Raw genomic sequence first — 17200 nt, forward strand, 5'->3', positions numbered from 1 at the left:
ATTGCAGTCCAGGTGCCACCAGGATGCTAAGCTGTGCCCGGCAGCGGTTCCTTGGCAACCGGGTTGTGTGAATTTCCATCCTGTGACGTCATTGTGGGTAAGGGAGGGGCTGTGGCTCCACGCTAGGTAGGAGTTCCCTGTATGACGGTAATGTTCCGCTGAGGACTTCATCAAGCCATGTGAGTCTTTGATCTAGAGGCATTGCAGAGGAAGTGCAGCATCTGAAAAGCCTGGCAAAACGATGCAACAAAGTGAGTCTGCAGTGCATCATTTGGCCTATATTAGAAGAAATAATTTTCAGGTTTTAAATTTTTTTAATTAAAAAATGTCATTATTTTCTCTTTGAAAAAAGCAATACACATTTATCGTGACTTTCAAGTTTTGGAAATCTAGAGCATTTTCCTTCTATTTTGCAGGGGCAGAAGGAAATCTTTCTAGGCCTCCTAACGAAGTCTTTATTTTTTTGTTTGTTTTACTTTACCCTGAACAGCTTAAATTTTGGGGGAGAGTCTTTTCAACTGTTTTCCCATCAGCTCTTTCAGGAACCAGCTTGTGTTTCTGCTATGTTTGGGGTTCTCGATGAAACAGACATGAGAAACACAGACAAGGGGCTTAGTCGTACCAGCCCCAAAGGAAATAGGTCCTCGTTCTTGCAGTGAGTCCTGGAGATTTCTGTGGGGCAGCGGGCTTCTCCTGGATTTCCCATGCACGCACTGTGGACCTTGGGGAGATAGTCACCCTCATGTATCTCAGTGTCCTTCTGCATCATAGGAGGGTTATATTATTCCATGTCCCAAGGTCATTGTAAGGAGCATACGAAATCATGGATTTGAAAATAAAAATGTTATAAATGCAAGGTCTTATTCCTTCTACTATTTCATGTGTTCAGTGGTACCAAAAATAAACATCCAATATTTTTGAATATCAACTGGTATGTGCTTAGCACTGCAAAAGGTATTGGGGAGATTGAAGATGTCAATGACACGGTCCTCAGTACAGCCTGGATGAGTCACAGCAGCCATCGATGATGATGATCTAATTTTATGGTTCACAGCTGGACATTAGGAGGTCGGAGGAAAGACCTCGAAGCAGTTGAAGGGCAGTGGAAGTTTCAAGGACAGGGTGGAGCTTCAGCTTAAGTCTGCTTCATTGGACGGGGCTTGAATGGGCTGTAGGGTGGTAGCACGCCTTCCAGGTTTGGGGAAACCATGAACAAAGACACCCAAGAGGAAGTGATATTCTGGATTCAGAAAGCACCAAGAAAATTGATGGGCCAGACCATGAAGTACTGGGGAATAACAGGAAACAATTGGGCTGCAAAGGGACAGATGCTGGGGAGGGCCCAAGAGTCAATCGAGATGTGTTACTAAAGAAAGAGTGTAACCACATATGCCAATCTCTATACCCTGTTATCCAACTGTCTACCCATGCATCTGGTAAACTGCTAAGGAGGTATTGTGAAGGGAAAATGAAAAACAAAAACAACAACAACAAAAAACTACTCATGAATGTCTTGGAAACTGTAAAATGGAACATAAATGTTATTTTAATACATTTTTATTAAAAAAGATTACCCCAGGAATGAAAGTAAGCTTTCCTCTTGAATTTCTGAGGGCATTAATTGAGGCAAATTATCAAGGGAAATACAGTTTTTCATACTATGCTTTTTATTTATAGAAATACTAAATAAAGCATCTGGGGAGGAAAATAGTAGGATTGCAGGCTTAGAAATTTTTATGAGTTTTGCAAAAAGAGAGATCAATCAAGTTGTAGGGCCAGCCAACTTCCCTTCACCTTGAATTTCAAAACACTCATTTTAAGAGTTTGGTTTTTATCTTTCTCCCTCATCTTTGAATGGCTGGCGCCAGGTCTTTGCCAACCTTGATCGTTAACGTGGTGCCATTGATTTTAATGAAGCAGGAGGCTTGGCTAAAGGCAGGGCTGCAAGGCAGATGTGTAGCAGGACAATAATAATGAAAAATGCTTATTTATGGACTTCTATAAGCACAGTTATTGATTTAGTACAGCTTAATGGACCCTGAATTTTTCAAATGTTCTGCAGCCATTTTGTAGAATTATTTTTCAATTCTTATATGAATTTTGAAAGCTTTTTTCCCCATGGTTTGTAATGTCTGTTAAGTTATTGCATGATTAAATATTTGTTTAAAAACATATAAATTTTTTTTTTTTTTTGGGGGGGAAGTGACAGTCGAAGTTTCTTAAGCCTGTGCATGGAAATGAGGCCAGGAGGCACGGAATGAGCCAACAGTAAAACTTGGGGAATTGGCAGCAAGACAGCGTTCAGTGGTTATTTGAATGCTATCACAGTATCCATCAGTTGGCTCAGTGGCAGAATTTCTTGTAAGTGGAAACATTGTAGGGCTAACTATTTCTCCACCAAACCTCTATTTAGTGAATTCTTTGGGTCAGATTGCATTCAACCTGGGCCTCCTACTTTCCCCTAAAGCTAGAAAAAAGCCTCAACCACCTGTGCCCCAGGAGGACAGACTAGACAACAGAAATGAACACCCAGCAAGCACGGAGATGCCCGGCCGTGTGCGCCAGCAGAGGGCGCCATGCCTGGGTGGAGCAGAAGGTATTTGGGGATACTTATTTGGGGTCTGAGATTCTCATCCCACTGTCACATGCAATGAATCTCCCTTTAGATGATCACTGAATTCCTAACTAGACTAATAAAATCTGCAGGTCTAAGTCTGAAAACAATTTTATCATGAGGATAATAAGTGTGGTTGTGGGATTTGCTAGGCTTCTTTTAAATAGTATTTGGAATAACACAGCTTCTCTAGAAGCTGGAGGTGAGAGCAGCAACTTTGTCCGTTTGGTCCCATTAGGAGGCCCATCAGGGCTCTGCCAGGGAAGAGGAATGCTCCCTCCAGCAGGTTGAGCTGAGGAAGCACTGTGTGTCCCCTGGCAGCAAGAAAAATAGCCTACTGCTCTAGCACAAGGGTTGGTGACTACTGCCCATGGTCCGAGTCAGGTCATTTGCCCAGTGCTCTCCTAGACTTGGAGTTTCATTTCCAAATGGCCAGCCATTTCAGGACCACAGGAGCCAAACTCCTCACTGGGAGGAGGGAAGGTTTCTGCTCCAGGCTTTGCAGTTTTGGAGGTGACTTCTCAAGTCTTAATCAGGACATGATTGAGACTGAGCCAGGGTAAGGTGAAGATGCTTAAATAGAAATATTTATTTCCTTAAAAACATAGCTTAGTTTTCCCTCTCCATCTTGAGAAGGATTATTAGCGGAGGAGGAGGGGCAAAGTCACATGAGCATTTTGAAATTCTTTACAAATCCTGGGGAGTCGTTGTGAAGCATCCTTGGTCCACTTCTGTTCATGAAACCTCACATCCCTTTTTCCACTCAGACAGTTCTTTGCCCTCACAGTGTTTCTTCCAGCCTTGCCTAAGAAGAAGAGGGAAGGAAGAAGAGCAGAAAGAAGCAGCCATGACAATTAAAATATTCTCAGGTTCATACATCGTAGATAACTACCCAAAATAACCACCAGTGCCCAGGGTTTCATGTTATTTCCTTCTGAGAGCCAAAGACCCTACCTTTTGCCTTACTGGACTTTTTTCTCCTCCCAGTTTTCTCCTAATCATTGTTAGCCTCAGCAACAAGTAAACAACTTTTGTAAGTTTGGGTAAGTTAGTTAAATAACCACATCTCTGAAAATTTGGGTTACCCAAGTGGATGGCCCGATTAGCAATGATCGTTGGGAGCATGGCAACCAGGATGAGAGTGAGTACTAGCTAAGCAACGTCCCTTGCACAACCCTGGAGAAATGTTCTGCAGAGTTATCGTCAAGCGGAAATGGTCACTCTCCCTGACTGCTGCTTGTTCTCTTGTTTTCCTCACAAAATGTAGCTGTAGCCCCCAAAGTCTTATCTGAATTTAGAGGAGCAGACCCAAGCTTTTCTCCTCTGGTATATTGACTTCACTGAGTCTTTCCAATTCCCACTGGAAAATACCTCCTTCTCCATTGCTTAGAACACCTTCACTTGGAAAGCAATTGCAAATTACTACAACTCAATCCCATCCTTTCACCCATACTAGTCCTTTCTACTATGTTCACTGTACACCCACACACTGATGGAGAAGGGTATAGACAAGGTCACATTAAAATCATTGGCCCACTCATGGAAGTAAGTTTGTCAATGTCCATTGTAGCCATGAAGAATTGATACACTCTGGGTTTTGCCCATGTCGGCCAAAGTCTCCCAAGGAAAGACTCTTACCAATAGTCCATCCCTTCCGTTTCTTTAACAATTTTCTTGGCACAGATAATTGCATCAGTGAGGTCATCGGTGATCAAGGCTGTAAAAAAAAAGAGCAGGCATAAGGGTAGCTGAGACTTTGTTGTTGGAGGGTGGCTCTGAATCAGGTGTCCTTCACTGTCCTCACTGTTTTTGGAGCAGGAGGATTAGAAGGACTGACTTTTCCTTCAGAGCCATATTCTCATGTTTGTTGAGCTTCTTCACAAATAAATGAAGTTTTATGTTTAAAAAACATCCATACTTTGGACTCAGTGAAGTTTCAGAGGAATAGCCCAATCCTGTGGCATTTGGAAATGTGTTTAGAGAAGGTACAATGTGTGAATGTTCTCATTGTTGGCATTATGTCCTAAAGAAATACACAAATCACACAGGATTGTACATTGTTTTCTCTACCTGTGGTAATTTAACATGTAAGATCTCTTTATAGGTACAGACCACATTTTTGTCTATTGTAATTTTGAAAATGTATTTCCAGTTTGTGTCCTTAGAAATCATTGTCCAAAGTATATTTTGCAGGAAGAAAATTTTAAGTTTTATGTCAAACACATTAATCTTTGTCTTTATAACTTTTCCTGTTGCCTCAAACTTAACAAATCACTGGGTGGAAACTTTATCAGTGAATGTCAGCATTCTTTCCTGCTTGCCTGGAAGTGGCCTCAAAATCCTTCTCAACATAAATGTGATGGAAAAAGGCAAATATATAGAAAAGCCCACAATCACTTCTGTTGCAGGTGGCATTCTCCAGAAACAGATGCTGAGAAGGGATTGGGGTGTAAGGTGTTTATTAGGGATCCACCCCTGTGAAAAAAAAAAAATGGAGAGGAAGCAGGATGAAGCAGACAGAGACATCCACGTGGGAGGCAGGTGCAACGAAGCCTCAGCCATCCTGGCCAAAGCTCTGGAGTTTTGCATGTTGCCCCTCAGAGTTGCCCAAGTCAGGCCACAGTGGCAGGTCTCCACAGCTCCACACCTCTGCTTCCCTCACGTCCCAGGTGTGGGCTGCACCAGGAAGAGTGGAACCTGAGGTGGGCTGGTCCCTGCAGCCGAGGCAGATCCTGAAGGAGAGGCCAGGTGGATCTGCTCAACCCTCTCCTGCAGCCGAGACATGTCTTCCCTTGAAGCTGAGTGGTCCATCTCCATGACTACCACAACCGCCAATCACAGACACAGATGTCCAAACACCTTGATATCATTTTTAATTATCAACTAAACAAAGATTTTTTTTTTAAATTGCGTAATGTTCAATGTTGACAAGGCAGCAATGAGACAAGCACCCTTGAATACTTACTGGCAGGAGCAAAAAGTATTCAGCTTTTCAGGAGAACAATTCAACAGCCTATATAATGAGCTTTAAAGTTGTTCATATCCTTTCACCTAGAAATTTCTCTTTCCCAGTCAAGCCTAAGGAGACACTCATAACTCTTGACAGAGAAATATTTGCAAAATAGTTTACTGTAGCTTTATTTATAAGACATTAATATGGGAAAAATCTAATTGCCTAATCATTAGGGCATGTTCAAATTAATGATAATACATCTATGTAATGAAATAGGGAGCCATTTAAATTATGATATCAAAGGATGCTTGATAATATCAGAACACAATCCCAATTAATGTTAGGTTCCTGATTTTGTTAAAGTATCTGTCGAGAGCTATTAGCCACATGTGTCTATCTGAATTTAAATTAATTAACATTAAATAGAACTTAAACTTCAGTGCCTCAGTCTAGCTCCATTCCAAATGCTCTATGACCATGTGTGGCCGATTGTTTCTGTACTGGATAGCATAGATTTGGCATATTCACATCATTGCAAAAAGTCCTATTGGGTAGCACTGGTCTAGAAATAAAAAGATTCATAAATTCACCAAAATTTTAAGCAGGATTAGCTCCTAATTGTGGGATTACCAGTAATTTTAGTTCTTCACTTATCTTGGACACTTTATGGCCTTAAAATTATAACTTTATAACCAAATAAAACCCATTTATAAAAGCTGATCCCTTTCTGGTGTTTTGTGAAAAGGCAGCATTAGCAAACCAGAACAGCATTGCAATACTAAGTTTTCTAAAATTTCTGCAATAGAAGTGCATTATTTTCATTTTCAGAAAAAACAAAGATAATGTTAGTCTAAAATGTTGCATTTTAATAAAGCATTTGTGACAGTTTGGATGTATTATGTCCCCCAAAACACCAGTATCTTTGATGCAATCTTGCGTGGGCTGACTATTAGTGTTGATTAGATTGTAATTCTTTGATTGTTTCCATGGAGATGCAACCCCCCCATCTGTAGGTGATAACTCTGATTGGATAATTTCCATGGAGGTGTGGTCCCTCCCATTCAGCATGGGCCTTGATTGGTTTAGTAGAGCAGTATATAAGCTCAGACAGAAGCAGCAAGCTTGCTACAGCCACAAGGGACACTTAGAAGAACACACCGAGAGCTGAGAGCAACTGAGAGTGACATTTTGAAGAGGAGCTGCAGCTAAGAGAGGACAAAATGCCCCAAGAGCAATATTTTGGAGAATGCCATTTTGAACCATAACCTGGGAGCAAGCAGATGCCAGCCACGTGTCTTTCCAGCTAACAGAGGTTTTCTGGATGCCATCGGCCATCCTCCAGTAAAGGTACCCGATTGCTGATGCCTTACCTTGGACACTTTATGGCCTTAAGACTATAACTTTGTAATCAAATAAAACCCCTTTATAGAAGCCGATCCCTTTCTGGTGTTTTGCGAAAAGGCAGCATTAGCAAACCAGAACAGCACTGCAGTACTAAGTTTTTGGTAAACTCAGTGAAAAATGGAATTTTTTCTTGAGTATGCTGGTTTAGTTGCTAATTACATTGCTCTCTCAGTTAGCCTTAATTTAGAAGATAGAGGGAGTGATGGATTTCACCTAAGCAAATTCATTCTAAATGTGATTACTTATTTAAAACAAAGTTTTGATAATCAGGAGAAAATTAACAAAAGATATATATGATGACAAATTGAGACAACATATGCAAATTCATGAGCATTTAGTTTACAGCTCTACAGTAAAAAACTACAGTTGAGTTGGTTTACAAAAGTCTTTTGCCTTGTTTCTAAAGCTGTAAGTATTTAGATTAATAATGAATATTATTATTAGCTAACGTGTATAGAAAATTTAGCTCATGTCAGACCACGTTAAGATTCTTCGTGCATTATCTCGGTTAGTCCTTAGAACATCCATTTGGTGGGCACCAGTATTATCTCTATAAATTGAGGTCCTGCACCCAGGAAATGGCTGACCTGCCTTCAAACACAGGGCTTAATTTATATTATATTCTGTGGCTTCCTTCAACAGAAACCTCTTAAGGAAAGATTCCAGCTTATTGATGACTCTAGGCTAATGAAGTTGATAATAAAAATGTCTTTATGAATTTTTCAACTAATTACTTACGGATGAGGTTACCCAGATGTAAGCATTTGGTATCTATGTTTAAATTACTTAGAAACAATTTTGGGCACATAAGTGTTTCATATGTGTTGAGATACTATGGGTTTGTGTTTGGAAGGGGTCAGGGTATGTTTCCTAGGAGAAGTGGGTCCAGTGGGGTCTTAAGCGGTGGGAGGAACACAGATCACACACAGGGCATGAAGAGGCACGTGCTGTTCTGTTATTGCAGGACAGGAGCATACCCTAGGCGTGTGCACAAAGAGCAAGGCTTGTATTTGGGGTGAGGCAATCTGCTAGGCTGGAAAGGGGGTGTGTGAGTAAGAGGCCTTAACTCATCTAACACCACGTGGGAGGACTAGTGATGTGAGTCCAGGAAGTGGAGACCATGTGAAGTTTTCTAAAGCCTCTGCTTTGTCAGAGCATTTTGTCGCACAATGGAGACATTTTGAAAGTGCTAATTGGATATGATTTCTGGAATTGCATAGCAAAAATATGTTAACAAAGGTGGGCGCTAGAAAATGGAGACATTTGCAGCTCTGAACTGTTAAGACAAAACAGCCACAGAGTGGCAGCAGAGGGGCAGAAATGAGCCAAGACGGATCTAGCTAAGGATTCGTGCCAATGACTGTTTCTGCCCAATTAACTTTAAATAGACAATTCTGTCCAGCCAAACATGAATAAAGAAAGGGCTATGTTGAACAGCAAAGCATTATTCAATTGAATAGTTTATTCTCCCACATCCAACAACAGAAATCCGCAACAATCTACATATAAAGAACTACTAATTTTCAGTTAGGTGAGTTCTACTTCATAATCTCTCTCTTTCGTCCCCCAGCATCCCTCCACCATTCGACTAAAATACAGCTACAGTGCCCACAGTTTTGCATCTCTTTCCCCTCTCCAAAGTGATAAAGGCCAACTCAGATACTAGGCTGAAGAGAAATAGAGATTAATATAAATGGGCTAGACTAGATAAGAGTCAGTAATCATCTCCTTATATATGAAACCAACCTCCTGTTTTCTATTTTATAGGTGTCCCTAAAATCCCAATTTCTTTATGATAAGAAAAAAGATATGAATGTTCCCTCATATATAACCATGAGCCACTCAACATCTTAATTTTCTAGAATCAAAGATAATCTTGCAAATGTACATTTGCACATACTTTCTTAGTTGGAATTAAATCAAACAATATCGTATTAGTAAACTGCATTTAAAGTCAAGACATGGCCATGATGAAGTAACAGATTTGCCCCTCCCCCACTGTAGACAATTAGAAAACTGAACAAAATATATGAAAAAATTATTTTCAGACATTGGAAAACAGGCAGTGCTTTCTATCTTTCAAGGATTATAATCCTGCACTGCCTGATTTATACAGTAAATATAAATGGTCTAAACCAAAGTTCAGCAAACTATGGCCCACAAGCCAGCCTCACATTTTTATTAATAAAGTTTTTTTGGAACACAGCCAGACGCATTCATTTACATATTTTCTATGACTGCTTTCACACTACAGTGGCAGAGTTGAGTAACTGCAACAGCCTGTACAGCCTAAAATATTTACTATCTGGCCTTTTAAGAAAAAGTTTGTTAATCCCTTGTCTAAATGCTCCTATTAAAAAGCAGAGTTTTTCAGACTGATTGTATAAGCAAGACCTAACTACATGCTGTCTGTAAGAAATTCACTTTGAACATAAAGACATGATTAGGCTGAAAGTAAAAGAATGGAAAAAATATATATATGCCATGTAAACACTTATCAAAAGGAAGCTAGAGTGGCTATATTTCCTCAGACAAAGTAGATTTTGGGATAAGAAATATTACCAGAGTTAAGGAGGGACATGTCATAATGATAAAAGGGTCAGTTCATCAAGACAATATAACAATCCTAAATGTGTATGCATCTAATATCACAACTTTAAAAATGGACAAAACTTAAAAGAGAAATAGGGAAGTCTATAATTATAGTTGGAGATTTTAACACTTCTTTCTCAGTATTTGATAGAAGTAAGACAATAAGTCAGGATATAATAGTCATGTATGGAATATCCAACCAATACCAGCAGAATACATGTATTTTTCCAAACCCACACTCAGCATAGTAGAACATACACTGAGCCATAAAACAAGTTAAAAAATTTTTTAAAGTTTGAAATCATACAGACTGCATTCTCCAGAATCAATGGAATTAAATTAGAATGCAATAATAAAAAGGCTTCTTGGGGTCTTCCTTCCCCATCATCATGAGCCTCTCTCCTTTGCTGAATCTCTCATTCCCTGGATCCCATGCCTTCCTCTTTCTCGGTTTACTTCCTCTTTGGGTGGAGCATCTTCTCCAGTAGTTTCCTGAGAAAGGGTGCATGAGAACATGCTGGGTAACATCTTTTTGCCCCTACATGTCCATTCTCAACCCTTCTGCACCATGCTCTTAGCGCTAAGAGGAGAACCCATACAGATGGCATGAATGGATTCTCTTGTCTTCTGACTTCCGGTAGGCTTGAATAACGGCAAACACAAACAGGAGATAGGGGGAGGGAGGAGAGTGAGTTGGGGATATATATCCCCCAAGTTCTTTTTCTGTGAGGCCACTAAGGACAAGCTGTGTCTCTTGTAACGAGGTTACAGCTCCTGTAAGGTGGCCCTCTTCATATAGAATCTCTGTCTCTAGGTGCTGGTCTTGGCTCTCTCTCCAGTCACCTCTGAGACAAGCAGTGGTATTCACCTGCTGTTTCTAAGCCCTCATGTCACTATTCTTGTGGTTTCCCTAATATCTGACCACACTGTTATAAGTAGACCCTTTATTAAAATTCTCCTCAAATTATCCAGTTTTGGTTTGCTATGTTTTCCAGCCACAAGTCTTTCTGATACAAGACATAAACGTTTTTTAACAACTTACTTATCTAAAAATGTATTCACTCTGCACTCACAATTTATTGACAGTTTGCTTGGTATAGAATTTTAGTTTGGAAGCAGTTTTTTCTAGGAATTTTGAAGATATTCTCCATTTTCTTCTAACTTCCAGCATGTTATTGAGAAGTCTGATGTCACTTTGATACTGAATCTTTTGTACAGAACATGATTTTTCTCTTTTGGAGGTCAGTCGTATATTCTGTTTCTTTCTGGCATCCTGGAAATTTCATAAGTATGTGAATTAGTGTGAGTCTGTTAATCCATTGCAATTTGTCATGGGATGGATGTTACAAATTGGAAGCACATGCTCTTCAGTTATGGAAATGTTTTTTGAATGTTTCATCCTCTCTATTATTTTTATTCTCTCTTGCTAGGACTTGCATTATTCAGATCTTTTCATTTTCTTATCTTTGTTTCTCCTATTTTCCATCTATTATTTTTTATTATGCTTTTTGAGACATTTTCTCAATTTTATCTTCCAACTAATTAAATTTTTTTTTCATTTCTGCTATTATGGTTTTAATTTCCAGGAGCTCCTTATTTTGCTCTCTGAATGTTTCTTTTTTAAAAATGTGCACCCAATTCTTTTATCTGAAGATATTAATGACAGTTGTTTTCTTTTTGAAGTTTTCATTTCCCTGCATAGTCTCTGGTTCCAACAAGTTACTTTAATGTATTTGTTCTCTTGGCCTCATTCTTTCATGTCAGTGATGTTCCTTTGAATCTGGTGATCCTTGGTTGTCTGTGGCTATTTAAGAGGGGGACACTGAAAAGCTGATTGGAAACTCCATGCACATAGCTGGAGATTTTTAACTGCACGTCTTACTGTAGGGAGTTCTAGCTGGTCTTGCTCACTGGGAGTTCCCATTCAGAATTTTTATTTCTTTTCTTTTCAACTGGCACAATTCCCCAGAACAGAATCTTCTCATCTTGAGAATGTAGCCTGGCTGCCAACATTGTAGGATCTGAGCGGAAAAAAGTGGCTGGAAGCACATAAACTTCAGCTTATTCTCCCATGTTCTTAGTCTGGATTTTCACCCTCCAAGGTTATTGAGGTCCCTCAGTTGAGAGAATTTCTATTTTACTCAGTTCATTGGAGAATGTTCTAGTACATTTTGTCAGGGTTTGTGAGGTGCAGTCAACAGTAGATTGGAGCTAGGAAGGGAATCTGATGATCTAATTGCTTTCTAACCAGACTTTCAATTGCTCCTCCTGTTTTCAGCTTGCCTTCACTCAAATTTCCATAACAACCTCATGCAGCTGATTTCTGAGTCTTTTTGACGTTCTGTGGTTGCCTTTTCCTGCTACTGGCTCAGGATTCAGATTCCTCTAATCTGCTAAATTAGTCACCACTTGTCCTCCTGCTTTCTAGTTTCTAATTATTATTATTATTATTTTTTTTGGTATTGTTTCCTGTCCCATATACCTTGTCTTTGTAGATTTATGCCTCTTTATCTTATTTATTCTTAAATCCCTTTATTGTTATTGTAGTAGTATAACAAGATGGAGGAGAGGTGAATTAGTTTTCTACTGCTGCTGTAACAAATTCAACAAACAGTGGTTTAAACAACACAAATACATTCTCTTTCATATCTGTGGGTCAGAAGTCTGATATGGGTCTCACTGGGCTAAAATCAGGGTGTTGGCAGGGCTGTATTCCTCTCTGGAGGTTGTAGAGGATGTTTCCTTGCTTATTTGGGATTTAGCAGAATTTAGCTCTTTGCAGTTATAGGACTGATATGCCACTTGCTTGTGGGATGTCAGCTGAGGCCTCTCCCAGCTTCTGTCGGCCAGCTGCATTCTTTGGCTGGTGGCCTCTTCCATCTTCCAAGCCAGCAGTGATGGGCTGAGTCCCTCTCACACTTAGATTCTTTCCTCCTTTTTCTTCTGTTGTCAGATCTTTTTCTGACCACAGCAGGGAAAGAATCTCCGCTTTTGAAGACTCATGTGATGGGCCCACCTAGGATAATTTTCCCATCTCAAGTTCAGTACCTGTAATCATAATTGCAAAGTCTCTTTTGCCATGTAAGGTAACATCCGCAGCTTCCAGGGATTGGGATGTGGTCATTGTGGGGAGGAGTATTACTCTGCCAGCCATGGGAGGTAAATGCACATGTCTAATCTGCCTTATTTGACTGGAAGACTATTTGAAAGCCCTTAGAGAATGCTAATGAGATTGACCAAAAGCCCTAACCTGTAAAGAAGGTGAAGAAACTGAATGTTTTAGTCCACAGGAGAAGAAACTGGAGATGAGAAATACCTATTACTCATTTTCAAACATTTAATAAATATCTATACATAACATAGGTCAAATTTGTTTTCAATAAAATGAGAAGGAAAAACTAGAATTAATGGAAGAAAGCTATAAGGAGGCAGATTTTGACCCAGCAAAAGAAGGCTCTACATTAAGGGCTGATCAACAATTGGCTGGTCAGCCCTAGGAGGTATAGTTAGCATCCTGTATTAATGTAGGGTCAGGGAAGAGTTAGTACATAAATTAACATTGTTTCAGTCTTTCATATATTCACAACGTATTTACTGCTTGTCTTGTATGTGCCCAAGAAAAATTAAAACACAGTATTTATTCCTCCTTCAAAATTTGCAATAGAGTATTTTATGACTCTCTGACTTCACTCTTACTCCTTGATCCCTCCATTCATTTATTCAACTAATATTTATTGAACACCTGCTATGTGCCAGGTATCTTTCTAGGCATTGAAGATACATCAGTGAACAAAGCAGACATGCCTTCATGGAGCTTACATTTTCAAGGGAAGCACACAAGACAATCATTTATTGAGCTCAGTCCATTTTGCCTTTTCAGTATCTCTGCCATTGGTTCCCTTTTCTCCACACCCCAACCCATGACCCCATGTGCTGTTTTGAAACTATTATGAACCCCAGAAAAGGCCATGTTCTTTTAATCCATTCTTGTGGGCACAGACCTTTTGCAGGTGGAACCTTTTGAATAGGTTGTTTCAATTGATACGTGACCCACCCAATTCAAAGTGGGTCTGAATCCTTTACTGGAGTCCTTTATGAAGATAAAAGACAGAAAAAGTCCAGAGAACTCAGAGAGGGAAACACCCAGAGAGCTTTGAGGGAAAAGCCCCAGGAGAAGTAAGCAAGGACCCACAGAAACCAAAAGATCCAGAACTTGAAAGCAACGAAACCCTGGAAAGAAGGATCAGCAGACGCCGGCCATGCGCCTTCCCTGTTGACAGAGGAACCTCGGATGCCATTGGCCTTTCTTCAGAGAAGATATCGTCCTGTTGATGCCTTAATTGGGACATTTTCATGGCCTTAGAACTGTGAATTTGTAAGCTAATAGATCCCCATTGTAAAATCCAACCTATTTCAGGTATATTGCATTCCGACAGCTTTGGCAAACTGAAACACCTGTTACAATCTTTCCGTCTCTTGCCTGAACAGTTGCCGTGGCACTTAAGTGGTCTTCACCTTAGTCTATATTTCCTATTGTTCCTTCTCGCATCCCCCTTTTCCAGATAAAACAGACCCCTCGCTGCTCCCTCTACACATCCCACACCTTCCCCCCACACCCATCTCTTTGCTTCGGCTATTCCCTTTCCCTGGAGTGACTCTTCTCTATCTCTGAATATCCAAATATTGGGGATCCTCCAAGGAACAGGTCAAATACCACTGTGTTGTTTAAAACTCTTTCCATAATTTTAATAATATCTCTTCCCTCTGAAGACCTCAGCACTTAACCCACACCTGGTTACTCATTGAACAAGTCATGTGAGTGCATTATGGGTCTAGTAACAAGTCTGCTGTATTTTGTTTTCCTCAATATTTTGTGGATGTAGATAGCATTTGAATGATTGAAGCACATGATGCAGAAGTGGATTCTAGCTTAATTTCTGTTGTCCAAGGAATACTATGTAAAGTACATCCATTTGACTCATTCTGCCCAAAGAAGCATAAACTGCATCCTTTGAGAGAATTGTCTATGGAAAGCTTTTGGCAAACAGCTTTCTCCTTCTTATTGAAGATATCAAATGTCTCTATACATGAAAGTTCTGGGCAGTCATTTGTCCACCCCTTGCTTTCATTGAGGGTTTATTAAACACCATCCCAGAAGGATAAGTCGTCTCTGGATAAATAGGCACCAGGACCCGAGTGACATCTTGGGGAATTGTTGAATAGTTTACAGACCTTCTTGCAAATTGGAGCTCCAAATTTTAGCTAAAGCAGAAAATGGGTGGATAGTCCATTATCAGCTTTTCTGACTTTCTTTCTGAGGATGATAATTTTGGAAGATCAAACAGTACCTGAGCAGGCTACATGACAATGGCTCTTCTCCTGCAGCTTCTTGCTTCTGCACCATGTGAAGCTGTTTATCTGAAAAATGCCATAGTCAATGCTTCCGTCCGCCAGCACATTCTGAGCTGAGGTGTTGTACTTACTCTCATAGTATGCCATGCAGATCCCTGGAGGGGAAAAGCCAGAAATGCCAGCAGAAGAAATGCTTGCTTTCTTTAACCCTGATCCCTGGGAAATGTCCTTTATACACATTATCTAATTGTCACCTCCTAACAAACCATGGAGAGGGCAGGGCTTTGGGGTACCCCTGGGGCCCTGGAGGAGGCTGAGGGACCTAGAGGCATGCAGGGCACCCCTGAGGCTGCCCAGATTAGTGGTCTCTGCCTAACCCCACAGTGCCAACTGCGGTAGCACCGTATCCCCTTCCCTCACTGGTGTCACTAGTACAGGATTCCAGGAGCAAGGACAGAATGGGTGGGGAGAGGAAGGTGAGGCAGCACAGAGAAGTCAGCTGGGATAGCATGTGACAACCTTGCAGCCTTCCATGCCGGGGCAGGGACAATAGGAGGGGAAGTGGACGGGCATCTGATGTCTCAGGGTAGAGATTAGGGTAGAAAGAGAGCAGATAGGAAGAAATCTTACAGTTTCCAAGGCTATAACCCCAGTAATTGTCCAGGCCGGCCCTTGAAAATATTTTTGCCAGTTTACAGCGAGTGTAGACTTTGGACTCAATGGCTGTGACCAAGCAGCCAAGCAGGGCCAGGATGCTGACCGCCTTCATCCCCGAGGTCTGATCGAAGCAGAGTCTGTCAAAGAGCAGGAGACCCTCTCAGCCCATCTGGTTTGTCCCAAGATTAAGTCCCTTGCCCCCAGGGACCTCAGAACCTGGCAGCTGAGGTTGTGGTTGGCCCTGCCCAGATGCTTCTTGCAACTTTTAATCATTCAGAACCATCATCAGGGAAAACACAAAGTACAGAGGATGCAGTACAGGGAAGGAAGGCAATTGCAAGCTCTTTCCTTAGTAGTTCTCCAAGTGGCTCCTTTTAAGTAAATGTTCTCTTCCTGGGGTCAGGAAAGCAAAGAAATTTACCTTTATTTATTCATATCCAGATGGAAACCACAGAAATCTTGATATATTTCTAGGATTCCAGTTAAACTCTTCCTATGGATAGAAAAAAAATAGAGTGAAAAGAGTTATGCATTCCTGCATTCCCTGTATATGTGCAGAGATATACACCCCGATTACAGCAGAAATGATATGTATGTGGACCTGTATGAACAACTTTTAAGACTTATTGTTTGGGGGTTTATCGAAAAGTGAAGATAAAGCATCTCATCTTTCTCTGATTCTCTTCTCTTGATATGTTTCCAAATATAGGAACGTTGCTTCAAACATAACAATCTATTATCTTTTCTCTTACATTACAAGTGCAGTGTGTTTTGGGGGTCTGCACCATTGCTCCCTGGTGCTCCTTCTGAAAGTCTGTCCCATCACTGGTGAATGGGGGGTGGGGGCTGGGTGATAATGGGTCATAGGGGTGGAAAACATTAGGTGGGGGGGGGTTGAGGGACAATGACGAGATTTCCACTGAATTATTTAAGACAGAAATGAGGTCAAGTGCTCCATCCCTATTGGCTACTGGTTTTCCCAAAGCCCTTCCTTTCTTGAAATAATCTGTCCTTTCTGAATATAACAAGCTGGCTGGAGCGAGGGAGGGGGAGCATTTCTGATAACTGCTCGGGGTCCTGGACCAGAGGACTACACGTATTCTTATCCAGTCTCATTTTCTGCACCTGCATAGAAATATCCATGGTTGCTGATTTCTCCTCTTGGGGCTCGCTTCTCCAGTTGAGAATCCAGGCAGGAAACAGGGCTTCTTATCAGAAAGGCCAGAGCAAAGAATCATTCTGGGGGCATTAAGGTAACTAAGCTATAAGAGAACCACCCTTTCTATGTAGAGTACACACCTGTGAGCAGCAGGGGTGGACAAACAGCCTGCTTTTGTAAAGTTTTATGGGGACATAGCCACGTCCATTTGTTTGTCTTACCTAGGGCTGATTTCCCACCACAGTGGTGAAGTTGAATAGCTGTAACAGAGATTGTATGGCCTGCAAAGCCTAAAATATGTATTATCTGACCCTGTACAGGAGAAGGGTGCTGACCCCTGACCCCCAAACCCTGACATATAGCATTGCACTAGGCCCTGAGAGGGAGACAAACGAGGTTGAAGATGCAGAACTTACAAATTATTTTGGTTTCCATCCCCTGCCATTGAATCCCACTGGCCTCAAAGCAA

General features: G+C 40.9%; 1 protein-coding gene across 1 annotated transcript; it reads right to left on the reverse strand.

Annotated features, from left to right (window-relative positions):
- Window positions 1-3349: 3349 nt before the first annotated feature.
- Window positions 3350-15684, reverse strand: LOC119534817 (lysozyme-like protein 1). The gene is made up of 4 exons (XM_037837376.1): window positions 15546-15684; window positions 14912-15070; window positions 4253-4331; window positions 3350-3419 (listed from the first exon to the last, which is right to left on the reverse strand). Exons 1-4 carry the CDS (start codon window positions 15682-15684, stop codon window positions 3350-3352), a joined length of 447 nt encoding a protein of 148 aa, XP_037693304.1.
- Between the last annotated feature and the right edge of the window lie 1516 nt (window positions 15685-17200).

This window comes from Choloepus didactylus, chromosome 5 (genome assembly GCF_015220235.1).
Source record: "Choloepus didactylus isolate mChoDid1 chromosome 5, mChoDid1.pri, whole genome shotgun sequence".
Taxonomy (NCBI): domain Eukaryota; kingdom Metazoa; phylum Chordata; class Mammalia; order Pilosa; family Megalonychidae; genus Choloepus; species Choloepus didactylus.

What these genes read in the sequence shown, in the direction of transcription:
- LOC119534817 (XM_037837376.1), bottom strand. Translation starts at nt 15,684, where the DNA reads ATGAAGGCGGTCAGCATCCTGGCCCTGCTTGGCTGCTTGGTCACAGCC. An exon ending in TTGTCATGTAGCCTGCTCAG is followed by an intron (nt 4,332 to 14,911) that starts GTACTGTTTGAT and finishes TTTTTTTTACAG; the next exon opens with CCTTGATCACCGATGACCTC. An exon ending in ACGGAAGGGATGGACTATTG is followed by an intron (nt 3,420 to 4,252) that starts GTAAGAGTCTTT and finishes TCTTCTTCTTAG; the next exon opens with GCAAGGCTGGAAGAAACACT.